The sequence below is a fragment of the Panthera uncia genome, chromosome C2 (assembly GCF_023721935.1).
Source record: "Panthera uncia isolate 11264 chromosome C2, Puncia_PCG_1.0, whole genome shotgun sequence".
Taxonomy (NCBI): Eukaryota; Metazoa; Chordata; class Mammalia; order Carnivora; family Felidae; genus Panthera; species Panthera uncia.
The window spans coordinates 69,920,298-69,944,123 of NC_064810.1; the positions used below are offsets into that span (position 1 = coordinate 69,920,298).

A 23,826-nucleotide genomic window follows, 5' to 3' on the forward strand; every position below is an offset into this window, starting at 1 on the left:
TCTTATGGTTGGTGAGATCAAGCTCCACATCAGGCTCTGCACTGAGTATGGAGCCTGCTTGGGATTCACTCCCCCCACTCCCCCACCTCTCAAAATAAATAAACAAACATTAAAAAAAAAATAAGGTAGTGGCACCTGGGTGGCTCAGTCGGTTAAGCGTCCGACTTCGGCTCAGGTCATGATCTCACAGTTCTTGAGTTCGAGCCCCGTCAGCTGTGCTGACAGCTCAGAGCCTGGAGCCTGCTTCAGATTCTGTGTCTCCCTCTCTCTCTGCCCCTCCCCTGCTCATGCTCTGTCTCTGTCTCTCTCAAATATTAAATAAATATTAAATAAACATTAAAAAAAAGGATAGATGACTATCATCCTCTCCCCTTCCTTCTAAAAAAGGGTTACAAACATAAAAGTAGTTGTAATCAATCTACTTCTCTCATCATTACATACATTATAATCAAATGTACATAAATGATTCAAATATAGTTCTATAGTGACAGATTATGATTTCAAATATATGTCAGCTGACGTATAGAAATCTTTTATTTATATAAAAATATGCAAACCAGAGCTAAAAGTACACATCTATCATTAGGATAAAAGTAAGTTAAAATATTACTTTTATAGATTTAACTTTTTACTCTCTAGGGTCAATTGGCCCCATTTTCAAAATCTTTTGCTGATTTTACTAGCATAGATCATCAGCCTTTAAAACTTTAAATAATTCTATTTCTAGACATTTATCTTAAGGAAAGAGAAAAATAAACATTTACATATCAGAGCCTCTGTTAATACTACTTTTAGCATGGCAAAAAACTGAAATAAACTAAATATCCAAGAGGGAAAACGAGTTTTAGAAGTATATAAACAATACAATAAAATGTTTACATATAAAAATATTTCCTGAGTATTTCATGACAAGGGGAAAAACTCACTTAAAAATTTGACTAAAAGCCTGGAGAAAAAGGAAAATATCACCTATAATTAAAAAACTCAGATACAACATTTTGATGAATATCTTTTATACCTCTCTACATTTGCTCATTTTCTCCAATGAACATTTATAACTTTTATAATGAAAAAAAAAGTCTTCTAAGATATAAAAAAATGGAAATGAGTCAAATAAATGCATTTACACATTCAGAACTCAGTATACAAAAATAAATAATCACAAGAATGAAAGTACTTTCAGATCTACTATCCTCATTTGATAAAGCTTATTTGAAAATCTAACTGGAGAACCACAGTCATAAGACTGTTGCAATCTTATCAGACTAATGACATTTATAGTTACAAAGCTAAAGACAAAGGGAGAAACAAGGAGGACATAGGAAATATTGTTAATTCAGCCTAGGAACATGTATTGATACTGCAGATATGAACAGATAATGTAAATTTTAGTGAAAGCCAAGAGAGAACTAAAAAGACCACATGAAACCAAAAATCAAAAAAGAAGAAGAAAAAAGGAGGAGGAGGAGGAGGAAGAAGAGGAAGAGGAGAAGAAAAAGAAGAAGAAACAACAACAACAAAAACAACATCCTTACCTAATATTTAAGAATGTTAGAGCTTGTAGGTTTAGAATTGCTTCTGGTATATACCGAATACAATTTTGGTATAAGTTGAGATTCTCAAGAGAAACGAAATGACATGCTTCTATGGGAATTTCTGAGAGGCGATTTCGTGACAGATCTGAAAGAAAAATAATGTATATTATTTTACATGGAACTTATTTTATTGAAATGTTAGGTAAATAAGCAGGTTTCATGATTGTTTGAATTCCCAAGAGTTCCCACTGTAGAGACTCGTCCAGAGTAAACATTCATATACTTATTAATCTATTGAAAAAAACATTTTAATATATGCCTCTACATCTTTTTTCCGGGAAATACTGATTCTTTTTGAATCTCCACATATACTGAAAAAAATAAAACCATTATTTTTTGCAAGTAACACAAATTCTGAGGCACATCTGCCTACAGTTACACCAAAGATCATACTAAGTATCAAATATCCTAGGAAACAATGGATCCCTAAAATCCACCTTCTCAAAAGCACAGAAACATTCTGAGGTTTTTGGAAAAGCAAAGCAAAACTGAACAAAAAATACTGCCCTTTTCTTTACAAAGATTATCAGGGTCATGTCAAAAGGATTCAGGAACCATTTTTTGCTCCAACTGGCCAAAGATGAGACAATTTGAGCTTCAATAAGGATAATACTTGCAAAGGACTCAAATCTATCACATATATTGAATAATACTAGTTTATAATGATATCTCTCTCCCACCTCCCACACCAAAAGATAATAGAGAACCAATTCATTATCTTGTAAACTGATTTAGGGGAAAAAATCAAACATTTATCTCGCCTTCCCTATACGAACTGTACCACTGAGTAAACCAAACAGATGAAGAGAGGCACCTTTGTGTAAGTGTTCTAGCTATAAATGAAAAGTAATGATAGAATCTAGAATTGGGTATTGGGGCACCTGGGTGGATCAGTTGGTTAAGTGTCCAACTCTTAATTTCGGCTAGGGTCATGACCTCACAGTTTGTGGGATCAAGTCCCCATGTCCGGCTCTTTGTTGACAGTGTGGAGCCTGCTTGAGATTCTCTCTGGCCCTCCCTCTCCTTCTCTTTCAAAAACAAAAACAAAAACAAAACAAAAGTTTAGAATTGTGTATTAATGGCTATCTTTACAAGGGGCGCCTGGGTTGCTCAGTCAGTTGAAGTATCTGACTTCAGCTCAGGTCAAGATCTTGCATTCAGAGCGTTCAAGCCCCCCCTCGAGCTCTGTGCTGACAGCTCAGAGCCTGAAGCCTGTTTCAGATTCTGTCTCTCTCTCTCTCTCTCTCTCTGCCCCTCCCTCCACTCACACTCTGTCTCTAAAATAAACATTAAAAAAAAAATTAAAAACAATGACAATCAGAAGTTGTATGCCTCCCTGTAGAAGAAGAGAACATCATTTGTGGTCTTGCCAGAAGGACAGAACCTGCGTCTAATCAAGCGTTTGCAAACTTTCAGGAAGTGCTGAAGACAAAGGAATGTGCTGAAATACAGTCACTCTATCATTATCATTTAGATTTCGTTAAATATACTGTGAGATTCATTTGCTTACCACTGTTTTTCTCTTCTTCTGCCCAATCTTAAAGTCTCTGTTTGCAATTATTTGGTGAGAATCCTTTACTGAAAGCTTTTCCTAAATGGAGGACCTGAGTTCCTGCATATCCACAAGTATCTTGCATTCACCATAAACATGTGAATAATACTTGGCTAGGTATAGGCATCTGTACATCTCACAGATAGTTAATATTGAGCTGAACGATAAGCACCAGAGAAATCTTGCAAAAGTAGTTTTATAAGTAGAAATTCAAAGAAGATATTTATTATCTAATACTCCCTGCATATTCCCTGACCCTTGAACACTAAGCCTATAACCACCAGGTTCATATAGCAAAAGTGTAGCTCTTTCTGCCCATGGGCCCTGTCCCCACACTATAATAAAAGCACCTTTTTGCACTGAGAATGTCTCAAGAATTCTTTCTTGACCATTTGCTCATGGCCCCACATCAAGATTCACTCATGTAAATTGTATCCTTCATTTCACTGTCCTTCATAGCTTTCTACTATATGAACATGCCACAATTTATTTATTTATTCTACTACTGATGAACATTTCAATTACATACTGATCTAGATAAATATCTAGGAGTGAAGTGCTGTGTAATAAGATACATGGATCTTCAACTTCACAAGAGAATGACAAACTGTTTTCCAAAGTGGTTGTACCAATTTACACATTTACCAGCAGTGTGAAAGAGTTCTTGTGGCCTCACATCCTTGCCAATCCTTGTTGTTATGAGATGTTTTAATGTTTATTATGTTTTAAGGATTTTCACACTGTGGCATTTCATTGTGATTTAAATTTTCATTTCCTTGATTATTAATGAGGTACAACAGCTTTTCATATGGTCTTGGTCATCTAGATATCTTTTCTCCTAAAGTCTTTTGGTTTGTTGGAGATCTTTATAAATTCTGAGTATGAATCTGGTATCAATTTATGTGTTGCAAATAACTTACCCCACTCTGTGGTTTGAAGTTTCATGGTCTTTGTGGTATCTTTGATGACGGTCTTTAACAGAGTACAATTTTTTATTAATCTTTTCCTTTATGGTTGGTGGTTTTTACTGTTTTAAAAGAAAACCTGCCCTACTCTAAGTTTAAAAAGATATTTTCTTCTAAAAGTTTTAGAGTTTGACCATCACATTTAATCTACTAGGAATTTATTTTCTAGTATGATGTGAGGTTGGAGGCCAATTTTAATTCTTGCTACAGGGATGCCCATTTATCCCAGTGACGGTTACTGCAAAGACCATCTTCCATCTCATTATTTGCCAATAACACCTTTGTCATAGATCATGTGTCTGTGGGTTTGTCTGCAGGCTCTCTAATCCACTGCACAACTTGTCCATCTTTATGTCACTATTATTCAATCTTAATTATTATAGCTTTACAATAATTCTTGACATCTAGCGTCACGTGACCTATTCCTAAACTGCTAAGGTATTCCTACCACTTTGCAGTTCTTCAAGTATGTCTTGGCTTTCTAGGTCTTTTGCATCTCCTTATAAATTTTAGAATGGGCTTGTTTAATTTCATGAAAGCACTTGTTGAAATTTTTACTGAGATGGCACTAAATCCAACATCAATTTGGGAAGAAATAACATCCATGAACATCTTCAATCCACGAACATCTCCACTAATTAATTAAAGCCTTCTTTAATTTGTCATTGAACCTTGTGACATTGTGATTTTTCTCACAAAGGTTTTATACATCGTTTACTTGCTTGATTCCCAGGTTCTTATTATTTTATAAATGATATATATTTTTAAAACTTTGTTTTCTAACCATTAGTTACTAATAAAATTGATTTTTATATATTGATTATGTATCTGGCATTCTTGGTAAACATTTCTTTTAGTTGATGTAATTTCCTTGTAGATTCTTTTGGATAGTTCTAGATCTGTAATTACATGGTTTTATGAATACCGAAAGCTTGCTTTTGCCTTTCTGATATTTATTTATTTACTAACTTCCTTATTGAATTCCCTTACAATGCTGACTAGGACCTCCAGTATAATGTTGAATAAAAGTGGTAATAGAAGGTATTTTGTCTTGTTCCTAATTTCAAAGATTTTCAGTAGATATTCCTTATCAGATTAAGGAAATTCCTTTCTATTCCTAGCTTACTAAGAGTTTTTATAAGTAACAAATGTTGAATTTTCATCAATCTCTTTTCCTTCATCTATTGAGATGATCATGGGATTTTTACCTTTTCTTCTATTAATATGGAATTAATTTTACTCCTTTATTTCACTGTTCTTTTATTCCATTAGGGTAGACCTGATTTCTGTCCTTCTCATTAAAATTTTATTCCATTAATGTGAAATTAGATTGGCTTTTGAACATTAATTCTTGCATTGCAGAGATAAACTCAATTTAGTCTTTTTTATTTTATCCTTTTTATTAATTTAATAATATTTATTAATTTATAATAAAGGTGTTTTATCCTCTTTATTAATTGGACTCAGTTCATTAATATTTGGTTTAAGATTTTTGCATATATAATCATAAATACTCATAATAATACTCTGGAGCATTTATTTTCTCATACTAAGTTTTTAATTTAATGTTCATTTTCGAGAGAGAGGGAAAGTATGCATACATGGGGGAGGGGCAGAGAGAGGGGAGATGGAGGAGGCAAAGCAAACTGCAGCCAGCGTGATGTGGGGCTCGAACCCATGCACTACAAGATCATGACCTGAGCCAAAGTCAGATGCTTAACCAGCTGAGCCACCAAGGCGCCCTCTAATACTAACTTTGTCAAGGTTTGATATCCAGGTTGTCTGGTCTCATAAAATTTAGTTTGGGAATATTCCCTCCTTTTTATTGACTAAAAGCGTTTACATAGGTTTCAAATTCTTTTTCTTTTTCCTTTTTTTTTTTTTTTAAGTAATCTCTTAAAAAAGTCTCAAACTCATGACCTCAAGATACAAGAGTTGGTACGCTCTAACAACTAAGCAGGCCAGGCACCCCTCAAATTATTTCCTTTTAAGAAGCTTGTTAGAATTTATTCATAGAACTATATGGCCCTACAGTTTTCCTTAAAAGTCTTAAAAGAGGGGCGGCCTGGGTGGCTCAGTCGGTTAAGCGTCCGACTTTGGCTCAGGTCACAATCTCGCGGTCCGTGAGTTCGAGCCCCCCATCAGGCTCTGGGCTGATGGCTCAGAGCCTGGAGCCTGCTTCCAATTCCATGTCTCCCTCTCTCTCTGCCCCTCCCCCGTTCATGCTCTATCTCTCTCTGTCTCAAAAATAAATAAACGTTAAAAAAAAAAGTCTTAAGACTTTTCACAACTGACTGAATGTCTTTAATACTTCCAGGACTATTTAGGTTTTATAAATCTTCTTGAATCAATTTTAAGTTATTGGAATCTAGGAGTTTCCTATTTTCATCAGAATTTTCTATTTCATTAGCAAAAAGTTATTTATAATATCCTCTTTTCTTTTTCTTAATGTTTATAGCATCTGCAGGAATGTCTTCTATTTTCTTTTCTGACTTCGGATTTTGTACCTTCTTTCTTGATCAATCTCACCAATGATTTGAAAACCTCATTAGTGTTTTTAAAGTATCAACTTTGGCTTTGTTAACCCTATTCATTGTATAATTTCTGTATTGGTAAAATATTTCTATTTTTATCACTTTGTTATTTAGAGGAGGGGTTATGCTATTCTTTTCTTAATTTATTGAGATGGATGCTTAGCCTATTAATTTTTAGATAGTTCTTTTCAAATATATACATTTAAACCTATATATAAAATTCCCTTCAAGTGCTGCTTTAGCTGAATGAGAATATATATTTTATTAGGATATTAGATTAGAAAATATTTTCTATAATTTCCATTATGATTTCTTCTTTGTCTCATTCTGTTAGAAATGCATTCCTTAATTTCTAAACCTGAAAGGATACTCTAATGATCTTTTTGTTGATTTCTAACAACTTCATTATGGTAAGTTATTATGTTATTTCAATCCTTTGCTATTTCTTTGCATTTTCTCTATGGATCAGCATATGGTCCATTTTTATAAATATTCTATGTGAGTCTGAAAATAATGTGTATTCTACATTGGACATAATGTTCTACTTATATCTATTAGGTCCTATTTGTTTGGTTGCATTGTTCAAGGCTCATCTTTACTTTTTTTGGTCAGTGTTTGTATCAACCGCTGAGAGGGGCATATTACAGTCTTCAGTTACTACTGGTATCTTGTCTATTTCTCTGTAATTCTTTAAACTTTTCTTGATATATTTTGGGGTTTTGTTATTAGGTTCCTACAAAGTTTTAAATTATCAAATCTTTCTGGTAAATCAAATTTTTATAACTGTTAAGTTACCTCTTTTATTCCTAGTACCGTTCTTTGTTTGAAATCTTTCATTTGGTTGGTTTGGTGGACTGCCTTTAACGTGACTCCCATTGTTTATGCCCTTGTATAATACTCCATCCACTTGAGTGTGGGTGGGGCTTCATAAGTAACCAATACACAGTTGACCCTTGCACGGTGTGGGGGTTAGGAACACCAAGCCCCCCCCCCCCCAGAGTTGAAAACCAGGTATAACTTTTGACTCCCTCAAAATTTAACTGCTAACAGCCTACTGTTGACCAGAAGCCTTACCTGTAGTATAGTCAATTAACACAAAAGTTTATGTTGTATTATATATTGTATTCTTGCAATAAAGTAAGTTAGAGAAAAGAAAATGTTAGGAAAATCATAAGGAAAATACACTTATAGTATCATACTATAAAAAAAATCTGTAGGGGGCACGTAGATGGCTCAGTCAGTTAAGGATCTGTTGATTTCGGCTCGGGTCATGATCTCATGGTTTGTGAATTAAAGCCTCACGTGACAGGTACTAACAGCGCAGAGCCTGACTGAAATTCTCTCTCTCTCTCTCTCTCTCTCTCTCTCTCTCTGTTTTTCTCTCTGCCCCTCCTCCACTAGTGCTCACTTTCACTCTTTCAAAGATAAGTAAATACATTAAAAAAAAATCTGTATAAGTGGACCTATGCAATTCAAACCCATATTGTTAAAAATCAACTGTACTGGGGCACCTGGGTGGCTCAGTTGGTTAAGCATCTGATTTCACCTTAGGTCATGATTTCACGGTTTGTGAGTTCAAGCCACCTGTCAAGCTTTGCGCTGACAGCTCAGCCTGGAGCCTACTTCAGGTTCTGTGTCTCCCTCTCTCTCTGCCCCTCCCCTACTCACGCTCTGTCTCTCTCTCAAAAAATATATAAACATTAAAAAAAAATCTTTCTGGGGTGCCTGGGTGGCTCAGTTGGTTAAGCATCTGACTTCAGCTCAGGTCATGATATCATAGTTCACGAGTTGAGCCCCACGTAGGGTTCTGTGCTGATAGCTCAGAGCCTGGAGCCTGCTTCAGATTCTGTCTCCCTCTCTGCCGTCTCCTGCTCACTCTCTCTCTCTCTCTCTCTCTCTCTCTCTCAAAAATAAACATTAAAAAATTTTAAACATGCTTTAAAAAATAATCTTAAAAAAAAAATCAACTATACTTCATTGGTTAGACTTGCCTTTAATTCACAGAATAGTGCAAAGGTGATGATGTCTTTTCTGTGGGTGTATCTGTCTCTCTCTGTTGCCAGCTTTGAAGAGGCAAGCTAGCATGAATTCTACCAATGAAAGGAAACAAATTCTGCCAATAGCCTGAAGGAGCCTGGAAGCAGGTCCTTCCCCAGTCAAGCCTCCAGATGAGAACTCACCCCTACAACACCTTGATTGAAGCCCTGCTGCAGATCTAGCTATGCTGTGCCTGGACTCCTGATCCAAAGTAACCATTAAGTTCCTGAAGCTGCTAAGTTTGTGATAATTTGTTATATAGCATGGAAAACTAATAGTTAATATATCTATAGAGTATCTTTTTCTTTAAAAAAAATTACTTATTTTGAGAGAGAGAGTGAGCAGGGTAGGGGCAGAGGGAGAGGGAGAGAGAGAGAGAGAGAATACCAAGCAGGCTCCAGACCCAGAGCAGACCTGACATGGGGCTTGATCCCACAACCCTGACATCATGACCTGAGCTGAAATCAAGAGCCGGGCATTTAACTGACTGAGCTACCCAGGCACCCCAACAGAGTATCTTTTTCCTATTCTTTAATTTCAACCCTTATGGATCATTATGTTTTGAATATGTTTCTTGGGGCATTTGGGGTGGCTCAGTTGGTTAAGCTGGTCTGGCTCTTGGTTTTGGCTCAGGTTATGATCTCACAGTTCATGAGATCAAATCCCACATCAGTACAGAGCCTGCTTGGGATTCTTTCTCTGTCCCTCTCTCTCTGCCCCTCCCCCACTCATTCTCTTCTCTCAAAATAAATAAACTTAAAAATTTTTGAATATGTTTCTTATAAACAGCACACAGACAGATTTTGCTTTCTTTTTATTGCCTGACAATCTTTACCTTTTAACTGAAAGACACTATATTTAACATAATTACCCAATGTATCTGGATTTTTAAAAGGGTCATGTTATTTCTGAGATGTAGTCCTTGATTAATCATTAAAGTTCAAACTAGCAAAATACGCATACAAAATTTAACCACATTTGACTTAATGACTAATGTAGGAAAATCTCATTTATAGGCAGTGTCCTGAGTCTGTATATAAACCAAATGCTTCAAAATTACCTCATGTTTTTCTGTAGAGGGAAAAAAGATTTCTTAGCTTTGAGAACTATCTTTATACAATAATGCCAAAGAAATGCTAATATATGCAAATATATTGCTTTTCCAATTATTTTCTATTTCATGATGGAAATGCTTTTGTCTATCCAGCTGCCTAAGTCAGAATTCTGGAATCATACTTTTTCTTTTTCCCAATCTAATCCTATCAACAAACACTATCAGTTTCTTGATCCAAATGTATCTTAAATCCATCCGTTTCTGTTTATCACCTTTGTCACTGCCTCTTGAGATTAATCTAAGAATCAAATAAAACAGTGCATGGAAAATTACTTCATATACTATAAAACACAAAAAGGCATACATAAATCCAGCTTCCTTGGGTTGAGAGCAACACAGTAAAACAAATAACCAAACTCCCCAAATTATATGGAATTGTAGTAGGCAAGAAAATGTAACAGAGTACAATACAATGATTTATTACCTTTGGTCACCAAAAAGAAGTAATGTTGCATTTAATATACCCTACTTTTAAAAGAAAAGTTTTGTTTAAAAGAAAACATTTGTTTAATGATTTACATTAAAATGTTTAAAACAATTTCCTTATCTTTCAGTGAGGTTAAATAAGCACAAAGGTTAGTGTATCTTTGCGTCACTAGACTAAGCTTTTGATTTCACACATACAAGTTATTGTCACACAAGCCTCCTAAGCTTCCATCTCTGTGTCTCCATAGTCAATCCTAGGTTATTTTCAAGACTGCAAACTCAACTGATATTTGCCAAGTATTGTGAAAAGTCACAAACTGGATAATAAACAATGTTGCAATTAAGCTATTAAGTTACTTCTATGTATCATATCCTGAATGCGGCCTTGGTCTTTCACCAGACATTATCTTTTCTTCTAACACTTGTGACATGAGCCAACAACTATACCACTCTTTGGCACAGCCCTTGGATGTATTATTCAGTTGAGCAAAGCATAAAAGGCCTATTTTGGCCTGATAGAAATATAAGAAAATGTTTGGCGTAAGGGATAAATCATGGAAGTTTCAATTAACTAAAATAAATGTTTCAAGTGAAAAATGTTCTAAGGCAGAGTGCCTGGGTGGCTCAATTGGTTAAGTGTCTGACTTTGGCTCAGGTCAAGATCTCACAGTCTGTGAGTTTGAGTCCCATGTCGGGCTCTGTGCTGACAGCTCAGGCCTGGAGCCTGCTTTGGATTCTGTGTCTCCCTCTCTCTCTCTCAAAAACAAATAAACATTTAAAAATTTAAAAAAAAAAAAAAGAAAAGAAAGAAAGAAAAATGTTCTAAGGCATATCATTTACAATAAAATGCCTAATTATTTCCCATATTTATAAAAATCTTACCCTCAATGTCAAATTCACCTCAGGGATACTGTAAGTTTTAAAATAATACGTTAAAGAAAAAGCCTAAAAAAATAGTAAAAAGCATCCTCAATATTAATGGAGGGGGTATATAAGAATAATCACTCTAGATTCACACAGCAAATATTTAATGAGTTTCTTTCTTTCTTTTTTTTTTTTTCAACGTTTTTTATTTATTTTTGGGACAGAGAGAGACAGAGCATGAACGGGGGAGGGGCAGAGAGAGAGGGAGACACAGAATCGGAAACAGGCTCCAGGCTCCGAGCCATCAGTCCAGAGCCTGACGCGGGGCTCGAACTCACGGACCGCGAGATCGTGACCTGGCTGAAGTCGGCCGCTTAACCGACTGCGCCACCCAGGCGCCCCGAGTTTCTATGTTATAAGGAGAGGGACTATGTCTGTTTGGTTCAACTCTGTACACTTGGCGCTTACTGGTGCCATCGCACATAGTAGGGTGCTCAATAAAATATTCATTCAAAAAAGAAGCAAATAATGGATAAAACAAAAATTGTTGACTTAGAAATGGGTAGGAATCCTGTCCTCCCCATCTACAGAACTTTAGTTATAGTAAGATTACAACATAATTAATAGCAAAAAAAAGCCCAAATCACAATTTTATCTTTACAATTTTTGTTTTAAGAAGTATTATATAACCTGGATTGAAAATAATTTACTTATAAACAAGTAAGTACTTACATAATGAATCAAATCCAACTACTGAGGGAAAAAACTATTATGTGTATCAAACTACAGATAATTTTTAAAAAGTTGAGGTAGGTTACAACTGTAAAAGAGTGCTTTACTTATATAAAATAGTAACATTGGACCTTTGTTCCATTCTCAAATACAAAATATTCTTACATGTGATATTCCCCTTCCTATTAATAAAAATTATATGCTCATTGATTTACAGTCCTATTTGCTACAAGGGCTCACAGATTATAATGAAAATCTATTATGACCCAGCTTTGATTATGAGAACTCGTGTATTCTTTTGATATGCCATCTTCAATTACTTGAGCATTTCCTCATATTCTAGCAAAACAAGATGTTCCGGGTTTACCTTGCAACGTTCCATGTTCCAGTTCTGGGGCAGCTATTATCATTCTGGTGTAACAGAAATTTCTGTGGCAAGTTAGATTTGGAGACAGAAGGGAAAGCCACCAACCCCTAGGAAAGTTTCAGAATAAATGATTGCTGTTTTTGTTTTGTTTTGTTTTGTTTTGTTTTGTTTTGTTTTGTAAGCCACTAAGATTTGTAGTGGTCTGTTACACAGCAATAAACAAGCAAAACAGAAACTAGTACCTGGAACTTAAGTGCTGCTCTAACAAAAACTTGAAACATCTAGAATTGGCTTAAAATGAGGCATCAGGCAGTGGCTCCAAGGGGCAGGCCTCCCAGAACTTGTTAGTGATGCTTGGAGGGCAGTGAAAAAAATGCCATTGAAGGCTAAAGAAAAGGGCATCCTAGTTCTGCTCTAGCAGAACAATTAGAGTCTGCTGTGACAGGAAGAAAGGGTACCTAATGGGTTCAAATCATCATAAATACATGTGACTATTTGTAGTAAAACCTATTAAAGTTAAGTAATATATGACAACAAAGATCAACAAATATTATTTAATCTTAATGAGAAAGGATGTGCATATATTTGCAACACACACATGTATATTCCTGCAATTTTCTTTTTTTTAATTTTTAACTTATTTTTTAAATTTACATCCAAGTTAGCATATAGTGCAACAACAATTTCAGGAGTAGATTCCTTAATGCCCCTTACCCATTTAGCCCATCCCCCTCCCACAACCCCTTATTCCTGCAATTTTCTAATTTTTCTCTTTCCTTATTTGTAGATATGATTCAAATATATTGCACATTTTTCCCTTTCAAATAATGCAGAGAAAACAAGACATTAGCCAACTCAGAAGATCCTTTTTGTTCACACAGGAAAACCCCCCACAAATTTCTGCCTAGAATGGATTCCAGTTACACATAATATTTGAAAAACAAACTCAATTATTTAGTCTTGAAAGACCATTCTCAACTGTGATTTAAGTCTTATAATATAGTTGACCCTTGGACAACATGGGTTTGAGCTGTGTGGGTCCACTTATGTGCAGACTTTTTTTACAGTATGGTGCTGTAAATGTATTTTCTCTTATGATTTTCTTAACATTTTCTTTAATCTAGATTACTTTATTATAAGAATACAGTATGTAACACATAACATTTTATATTACTAATAAGGCTTCCAGTCAACAGTAGAGGCTTAATAGTTAAATTTGATGGAGAGGGGAGTCAAAAGTTATACATGGGAAAAAAAAAAGTTAGACATGGATTTTCAACGGTGCTGGGGGTCAGTTCCCCTAACTTAGCCTCATGTTGTTTAAGGATCAACTGCATTTCCTTTCATCTTGAATTGAAATACTGTTTATCGCATACCCTGTCAATGAAAGAGTCTTCAAAACCGTACCCAGAAACAATACAATCTAGAGAAACAGTATTATCTTAAATGAGACAGATAACAGCCAGATTTTAGTCCTAGTTCTACCATTTATTACCATCTTAATCTCTAGAACATTTCAGAATCTCTCACTCTAGCATTTTCAGTGAGATGCTTTCAATTATTTTGCCTTTTTTTTTTTTTTTTTTGTAGGTAAGAAGCATGCTAAGAGGCATTTTTTCCTAAGTCTATCTTTCTCATTATCTGTTCAGTAACTTTACGATTTTATGAATGAGTAGTGGTTCATTCCTACTTTTAGGGGACAAACTTGGAGCCCAAAGACCTAAGAGTGATAGTTCCCATTTCTCATGAGGAAGTTTGAGATTGTGAAAGTCACAAGGTTCAGAAAAAAAGAATGTAATTATTTTTACTGACATAGAATTTATTGCTCATTTCTGATAAGGTAGCGAAAAGAAAAAAGAAAAATCCCTAACTCTTTATAACATAAAAACTTGTTAAAAACTTAAATAACTTAAATCTCTTAAAAGAAAACAAATTATAAACATCTAAATAGTATTTCAAATGTTTAGTTCAATAAATTCTTTCTCTCCTCTTAGAAGACAGATCAGTTTTACTCCTTTCAGAAGATGTAGTCAAACTGTTACAATTGCCATTTTGACAGACACTTCCTGGAGCAACTGGACTCAATCTTATTTTTAGACCAGTGTCTGACTTCTATACTAAGCTGCCTGGAATCACTTCCTTTGACCCACCAGGTATAAGTCGCTCTCTCTTCTGCCCCTCTGTTCTTCTCCCTATTTTCCCATAAGTTATCAGAAGAAATAATATGGTGGCATATCTGTTAAAAGGAACCACCTATCTGAATCACAACCAAAAACAAGCTAAATTCAGTTGAACCAATTAATACAAATATCTTGAATGTAAACTTAAGTTTTCCATACCACGAGAGATGACCTTGAATGTATTCAGTTCTATACAGAATTCTTCCAAGTGTTCTAGCTCTTATGCATGAACAGGTTACCTAGAGCACACAAGGAAAAGGGACCAAGGAATATCTTCCCCAAATTTCTCATTTAAAAAATAGATGCTATGGCCACTGTGTACTACTTATTAGTACACACACACACACACACACACACACACACAAACAGGAAGACATTTTTTAGAGTGCTTGCTTAGTTCACAATGTTCTTAATTTCTCTCTCTCATTCATAGGAGCTGGCTCTCCCTACTCCTTGCTTTTCAGAGTCATATGTACCAGTGATTCTTAACCCTAGGGACCCTCTCTAAGGAAATATGACAGAACTTGAGGCTCTTCTCAGTCTCCATAATCTGGTAATTCCTATCCCTCCTTCAAGAGCCATCTCAAACATAATCTCTTATTATTATTATTTGGTAGGTAATTAATTTTCCAAATGTGGGCTCCATGAAGGGATTCATAACAAAGGATCCTTAGTAAATATAGGAGACATACCTAAAGACCAGGTCAGATTACACCCACATCAACACCAACCCTCTGCAACATGATTTAAAAATAAAATGAGTAATTTGATAACAGATTATTATCCAGGATACATTACAAAAAAATTCCCAAACTCAACAAAAAAAGCAACCCAATCAAAAACTTGAGCAAAGGACTTGAATAAAAGATATACAAATGGCCAATAAGCACATGAAAAGACAGTCAACATCACTTCACATCAACCACTTCACATCAATTAGGAAGGCTATTTGTTTTTTTAATAGCCAGAACATAACAAATACTGATAACAATTAACTGGAACCTTCGTTCTTGCTGGTAAGAATGTAAAATGGTACGACTGCTGTAGAAAATAGTATGGCGGTTCTTCAAAAAATTAAACATAAAATTATCTGGCAATTACAGGGATGCCTGGTTGGGCTCAGTCAGAAGAGCATGCAACTCTTGATCTTGGGGTTGTGATTTCAAGCCCCACAATGGGTGTAGAGATTAGTTAAAAAAATAAAATCTTAAAAAAAATATCTAGCAATTACATTTCTGAGTATATAAATCCCAAAGAATTGAAAGCAGGGACTCGAATAGGTATTGGCACACCAATATTTGTGTCAGCATTATTCACAACAGACAAAAGGCAGAAACAACCCAAACATCCATTAACAGATGAATGGATAAACAAAATGCAGTAAATGCATACGACAGAATAATATTTACTCTTTAAAAAGAATGAAATTCGAATAGATGCTACAATGTAAATGAACCTGGAAAATATGTGTTAAGTGAAACAGGCTAGACACAAAAGGACAAATACTGTACCATTCCACTTATATGAGGTAGCTGAGGTATTGAGAATAGTCAAATTCACAGAAAAGTAGGGTGGTTACCAGGGAGGTAACAGTTACTATTTAATAGACACAGTTTCAGTTTGGGAATATTAAACCATTCTGGAGGTAGCTATTGTGGTTGCAAAACAATGTGAATATACATAACTGTATCTTTTAAAAATAGTTTAAATGGTAATAAATTTTATGTTATGCATATCTTACCACAATGAAAACAAATCAAATGTGTAGCACTCAAAGTAGAAAATCAAGGGGCGCCAAGGTGGTCAGTCAGTTAAGCATCCAACTTTGGCTCAGGTCATGATCTCATGGTTCGTGGGTTGGAGCCCTGCATCAGGCTCTCTGGTCTGACAATGCTGAGTCTGCTTGGGATTCTCTCTCTCTCTCTCTGCCCCTTCCCCACTCGCTCTTTCTCTCTCAAAATAAATAAATAAACTTAAAAAGGAAGGTAGCAAATCAATGTAATCTGCTTCAATATGTACCTTAAAAATCTCTCCATAAAATTATGAACTTTTCTAATAACCATATCTTATACCTCAGCAATAAACTAAATAATACAGAAATGACAGAAACAAAAATTCCAAGTATTCTTGAACATCAAGTCTCAAAGGTTAGTCTCACAACTGTGTAACAAAGAATGTCAGTTGTTTATTAACTTCTTTCTTTCCTAATTCCATTTCTCTTTCCCAGAGAGAAAAATGTGCAATATTTCATTCTATTCAGCTATGTAATTATGACAGTAGAATTTATTTCTTTAAATCTCTAGAGCCAAGCCAGGAAAACCTAGGCTCATTCTGGTCCAAATGCAAAATAATGTTTTCAACAGTACGGCATTTATTAAGAAATGTTAGCAGTCAAAAGTCCTATGTTCTTCTAATAATTCCTTCGGGCCATCCCACGCAATGACATCATCCTTACCAAATAAAGCCCATTATGCAATACCCACATATACAGTACTATCACTTTCTATGAGAACAGTCACTGTTATGAATGTTAAAAGGGACTGAGATTATGACAAATATTCTCTGAAAAGATTTTTTTAATGCTGAGCAATGTCAACTTTAACAGGATATTATAAGAATAATAATATCCTTTAACATATAAGGAAATGGTAAATATAAACTATAAAAAATTTCTATAATACACATTCAAGATGAAATAAAAAGATCAAATCCTTAAAGAATCATGTAAAACTATTAATTTTAAATATGATTTGATAACTGTTGAATAAACCACAATGACACTGTTCATGGTGCTTCCCACAGGCTAATAAATACAGAGGCTCAGGTTGCCCATTAATCGAACATACTGTGATGCCTGATAAAAGTTTGCTACACTTTTGAAACTTTCTCTTTAAATTTGCCACATTTAAAAAACACCCTATACTTAAGTATTTCCTTTAAGTTTTCAACTACTATGTCATTCCCCTGAAAATTCTGTTGAGAAAGAATGCAATAAAAATAATTTTATTTTAGCTATTTAGTAAAATTATGTAACCCAGGGAGGCCAGAAATGAGAATATTTTCTAAAGTTTTTCATTCTAAAGCCACATTATTTGTATGTAACTTGTGTGTTTTCTTTTTAATTTTAAAAAATGTTTATTTATTTTTGAAAGAGAGAAAGACAGAGTGTGAGAAGGGGAGGGGCAGAGAGAGAGGGAGACACAGAAGCCGAAGCAGGCTCCAGGCTATCAGCATGGACCAAGAACTGAGATCATGACCTGAGCCAAAGTCGGACGCTTAACTGACTGAGCCACCAGGGTGCTCCATGTGTGTTTTCTTTTTTAAATTGTTTTAATTTTTTGTCAAAGGTAGTAAATATACATCTTTTTTTTTTTAATTTTTTTTTAAACGTTTATTTATTTTTGAGACAGAGAGAGACAGAGCATGAATGGGGGAGGGGCAGAGAGAGAGGGAGACACAGAATCGGAAGCAGGCTCCAGGCTCTGAGCCATCAGCCCAGAGCCCGACACGGGGCTCGAACTCACGGACCGCGAGATCGTGACCTGAGCTGAAGTCGGACGCTTAACCGACTGAGCCACCCAGGCGCCCCAATATACACCATTTTAAATGCCAAGCACATCTCTGCTTCCAGGAAGATGGAACATGCATTTTTCCCTATTCCTCCTAGCAAGTACAAGTAAAAACCCTGGCCATTGTATCTAAATCAACGGCACGGCTCCAGTGGCGCAGGCACTGGGTTCACTGGAGGCTCCAGTGCCACGGGCACTGGGTTTACTGGAGGCTCCAGGTAGCTCAGTCGGTTAAGCATCCAACTCTTGGTCTTGGCTCAGGTCATGATGTCCCGGTTCGTGGGATCAAGCTCCAAGTCAGGCCCTGCAATGATAGCTTGGAACCTGCTTGGGATTCTCTCTCTCCCTCTCTCTGTCCCTCCCCTGCTCATGCTCTATCTCTTTCTCAAAATAAATAAACTTAGAAAAAATAAATAAAATAAAAAAATAAAATAAAACAAACACAAGACTCTAAAGGGTTAAAAGAAGACAACTAGGGACTTTAGGATCCAGGGAGCAACAAAGTGATCAGTTTCCTGGGTTTTCTTTTTGCCTCAATTATCCAAGTTGGCAAACCAGAAATGCCCATGGGCAGAAACCCCCCCCCCCCCCACCAAAAAAAACAAAAAAGAAGAAGAAGAAAGGCCCAACAAAAAGCCTGCTCTCTCTAGCCAAAGGACCACAAAAGGGGCAACTCAGACAATAACTGCTCTAGTCCAGCCAAACACCCCAGAAAAATTGTGGCCTCATGCCCACCCATGCCAAAAAAGGCTGAGTGGGGAGCCTAAACTTTGAATTTCCACCCTTGCAGGACTATGTAACCCAGCATTTCTGTGGCTCCTCCCTAGTCCCCACTGGTGTAGTGTCAAAGGCCAGGTAGGGAGCCAGGACTTTTCATGTCTGCCAGAAGGTCATGTGCCCTCTCCCCACCATGTGGAATCAATGGAGACAACGTGGGGAACCTGGACCGCCACCCCTACCCAGCAGTAAAGAGGCACCCTACACCTTCCTACTGGCGTGATGTCAGAGGAGGATGAGTAGTGTCAGGATTTTGACCACTGTCCAGTAGTTGGAGAGGCACAAAGGAAAGGCAAATGCCCTTTCCTAAGATTACCATTTCTTTTCAGAAAGCAAGGGCCATGAAGAAATCTGTCAATTCCTTAGAGAAAAAAAAGAATGGGAAGTGTACAGAGAAGGTAGCAAAAACTTCAAGGACTAAAAATTTTTTTAAATCTCAACCTGATGCTAGTTTTAAGTGTTCTGCATTAGAGTTTAAAATTCAGACCACCATGACTATGGTGCCATTACTGAGATAAGAGGGGGAAAAAGAGAGGGAGGCACATTCCAAGAGGAGGTACCACTGGGCCTATTTGACTTTTGAGTGAAGCAAGTAATTTAACAAGATCCAATCCCTGTAATTCATAACTCCAAAAAGTCAAAAACAACTTAACCTGGAAGGACCCAGGGATTCAATGATGGAGATGCTTATAATCAAGTTCTGAAGCAGTGTTGGAAACAGAATTAGAAAAAATCCATAATATCTTTCTTTTACCTTTTTAATAATTTTTTTAATGTTTATTTTTTATTTCTGAGAGAGAGTACAAGTTGGGGAGGGGCAGAGAGAGCAGGAGACACAGACTCTGAAGCAGGCTTTAGGCTCTGAGCTGTCAGCACAGGGCCTGATGCAGGGCTGGAACTGATGAACTATGAGATCATGACCTGAGCACAAGTCAGACGCTTAACTGACTGAGCCACCCAGGCGCCCCTTACTTTACTTTTAATATTGAAATTCACACTGAATGACAACCACTTGGTGTGAATAGTTCAGGGAATATATATTTTTCTATAAAGCTATGAATATAGCTATCACAGTTTATATTCCTTATTTTATTTTCACAAAGCAGCATTTACAGAGATACCAAAATATGCCCCATCCCCCCACTTTTTAAAAGTAGGCTTCATGCCCAGAACAAGGCTTGAACTCACGACCCTGAGATCAAGACCTGAGCTGAGATCAAGAGTCATATGCTTAACCACCTGAGCCACCCAGCACCCGCCTCGTTCCCCCCCCACCCCATCACAACAAATTTTAATGGCAACAAGTCTGGGCTACGCCACTGTGGCCTTCACTAGGATTAGAAAATCTGGTCATGATATTACAAAGAATTTCTTTGCAATGAAGCTTAATTTGTTGTTAATAGGTATTTGTTGAAATTAAGATCATCAGATTAAATGAAGCCACTGTCACATCTTTTTAACATAGTAAGATACAATTGGAAAAATAGAGGCAACTTGTCTTCCCATTTAAAGATATCTGTAAATATTAATACGTGACTTGCATGTGTAAATCTGAAAAAGTAAAATACAGAAACCTCAGGACTTAAATACTTAAATACTAATACATAGTTTCTGGTTATATAGATTGACCAAGTGTCTCGATTACTTGAGACATTTGTTTGTGGTTGCATGTCTGCATAAGAAAAAGACTTGTTACTGTTGCTGTCGTTATTTTTTTTTACGGTAAGCCAAAATATTTTTCTTTCTTTCTTTCTTTCTTTCTTTCTTTCTTTCTTTCTTTCTTTCTTTCTTTTTCTTTCTCTCTCTCTCTTTCTTTCTTTCTTTCTTTCTTTCTTTCTTTCTTTCTTTCTTTCCAGCTTATTTTGAGAGGGGGGTGAGGGGCAGAGAAAGAGGGAGAGAGAGAGAATTTCAGAGAGAGAGGGAGGGAGAGAGAATCTGCACTGACAGTGCAGAGCCCAATGAAGGGCTCAAACTCACAACCATAAAATTACAACTTGAGCTGAAGTCCAATGCTTAATCAACTGAGCCACCCAGGCACCCCATAAGCCAAAATATTTCTAACCTACAGAGTCTGTGTCCTTTGCTCTGTTTATGGTATATTTTCATTTAAAATACTGATACCAGTATCTTGTTAGTAGTATAGGTAAGAAAGGGAACAATTTCCAATAAACTGGTAATATTTATAGGTGCATGGGTTTTTTTTTCTTTTATCTCTAATGAAATGTTTAAACCTACTTCCAAGTCCAATATTTACACTTAACTTCACAGAAGTTTCTCATTGGGTATGTAATATCCTCAACAAATACCATAAAATCAAAATATTTAACTCTCACTTCAGACCTTTATGCAAAAATTTTTGACAATTTCAGTGTAATAATTTCAATTTTGAATTTATAATTTACTGTTGTAGGATTAATTTCTGTCCAGTACTAGAGATTGTAACATCAGACTTCTTTCATAATGGTATTAGTATTCTGGCTTAGTATTTAATTTGAACATATATTCCTCTTCTCCCCCTGCTCCATCCCCCACCAGCCCTGGTTTTTAAATGATTGGCCTAAATTTATTTTAACTGCATGAAATAAGCATTTGCTTAAAACATTCTTATAAAACTCTCTCTCTGAAATGTATGCAGAATTTAAGTCTTGGCTAAATGTATTATTATTACCCTATTAATAATTTTTAAACATTTTTAAGTGTTTACTTATTGGGGGGGGGGGCGGACAGAGAGAGAGGTAAACAGAGAAACCCTAGCAGGTTCCGCGGTGTCAGCACAGAGCCCGATGTGGGGCTTGAGTTCACAAACTGTGAGATTATGACTTGAGCTGAAATCAAGAGTCAGATGGTTAACCAACTGAGCTATCCAGGTGCCCCAGACTATTTATAATTTTAATTGATTTTCCTTAAGTGATTTCTTCATAGTATAATTGTGAAATCAAAGTGAGGATCTTGGCCAATAGATAGATGAAAAGATGCTTAACATCAATAATCATCAGGGAAATGCAAATCAAAATGACGGTAAAATATCACATCACACCTGGCAGAATGGCTAAAATAAAAAACACAAGAAACAAGTGTTGGCAAGGATGTGGAGAAAAAGGAACCCTTGTGCACCACTGATGGTAATGCAACTTGGTGCAGCCACTCTGAAAAACAGTACAGAGGTTCCTCAAATAATTAAAAATAGAAATATTATATGACCCAGTAATTCCACTACTGGGTATTTACCCAAAGAAAGCAAAAACATTAATTTGAAAAGATATACACACCCCTATGTTTATTACAGCATTATTTACAATAGTCAAGATACGGAAGCAACCAAAGTATCCACTGATAGGTGAATGGATAAAGAAGATGTGGTATGAATATATACATATATACGTGTGTGCACATATATATGTACATATACACACATACATACACACAATGGAATATTATTCGGCAACCAAAAAGAGTGAAATCTTGCAATTTGTCACAACATGAATGGATCTAGAGGGTATTATGCTAGGTGAAATAAATCAGAAAGACAAATGCCCTATGATTTGTGGAAACTAAGAAACAAAACAGGCAAACAAAAAGCAGAAACAGACCCATAAATACAGAGAACAAACTGATGGTTGTCAGAAGGGAGAGGTGGGGGTTGTGAAAAATGGGTAAAGGGGAGTAGGAGATACAGACTTCCAGTTATGGAATGAACAAATCAAAGGGATGAAATGTACAGCACAAAGAATATAGTCAGTGGTATTATAATAGCACTGTATGGTGACAGATGATAAGTGGTAAACACAACGTAACATACAGACTTGCTGAATCACTCTGTTGTATACCGAAAAGTAATGTAGCATTGTATGTTAACTATAAAGTAAAAAAAAAAAAAAAAAAAAAATTGAGGATCTTATTGGTAAAAATGACAAATTATTTTATTAACAAAAGTACTAAGATAAAGTGATACCCAAATAACCTTTTTATTTTGCAATTTAGTAATTCTGTAACACTAATTAACACAGAAGCCCTAATGCAGCTTTTTTATTTTTTTTAACATTTATTTATTTTTAAGAGACAGAGCCAGAGAGGCATAGCACAAGCAGGGGAGGGGCAGACAGAGAATCTGAAGCAGGCTCTAGGCTCTGAGCTGTCAGCACAGAGCCCCACACGGGGGCTCAAACCCACGAATCGTGAGAGCATGACCTGAACCGAAGTCGGACGCTTAGCCAACCAAGCCACCCAGGCACCCCTAATGTAGTTTTTAAATATCACATTGGTAATCTTGTGTATGTATATATGTGTGTGTGTGTGTGTGTGTGTGTGTGTGTGTGTGTGTGTGTGCATATATTCCAGTTCATTAATGATACCCAAAGTTTTCTGAGCTCTTACTGGATACTAACTTGATCTTATTGTTCATACTTAAATGTTCAAATTTTGCTTCAAAACCCAAACTTATTTTGCAGATATGTAGAACTGCTACTCATTTGACGTAAATATTTCTGTTGATCATGATTTCTCCACGGCTTAAAACAAGATCTATCTAGCAACTTCCTGCGATTTTTTTTTATGATGTCAAGAAGCTTCCCTGATCCCAAATTAGTACTTAACTTTGCGCCTATTCATTGACAAGGTTCCAAAATGTAAGCAATGACATGTACTTTCAGCAAAATTAAATTTAGGTGAATGGATTTTTATTTTCATTGCGGAATTGGATATTTTCATTTCATTTAAATTATGGTACAGCTGTCCCTTTTTTTTTTCCTGCTTGGAATAGTGCTCTGGGGACATTGTCTTTGGGCACATTTTAAAGAAGAGAACCAATTCAAAAACAATCTATTACATAATTTACTTATTAATGAAAGGCAATTTAAATGGAAACACATATTGGGGCACCTGGGTGGCTCAGTCGTTAAGCATCTGACCTTGGCTCAGGTCATGATCTCATGAATCGTGAGTTCAAGTCCCACAGTGGGTGAGCATGAGCCCCGCTTCAGGTAAAACATCAGCCCTGCTTCAGGTGAGCCTGGCTTCTCTCTCTCTGACCCTCACTCACTTGCATCCTCTTGCATCCCCTCTCTTTCTCTCTCAAAAAAAAAAAAAAAAAAAAAAAAAAAAAAAAAAAAAAAAAA

General features: G+C 36.0%; 1 protein-coding gene across 6 annotated transcripts in view; it reads right to left on the bottom strand.

Moving 5' to 3' along the window:
- Positions 1-23,826, bottom strand: part of LRCH3 (leucine rich repeats and calponin homology domain containing 3) — a 118,280-nt gene that overhangs the window by 67,892 nt on the left and 26,562 nt on the right. For all 6 annotated transcript variants that reach the window (XM_049628326.1, XM_049628323.1, XM_049628327.1 and 3 more), the window contains exon 2: positions 1,536-1,680. In XM_049628326.1, the coding sequence (XP_049484283.1) occupies positions 1,536-1,680 (145 nt within the window). The remainder of the gene's footprint in view (positions 1-1,535; positions 1,681-23,826) is intronic.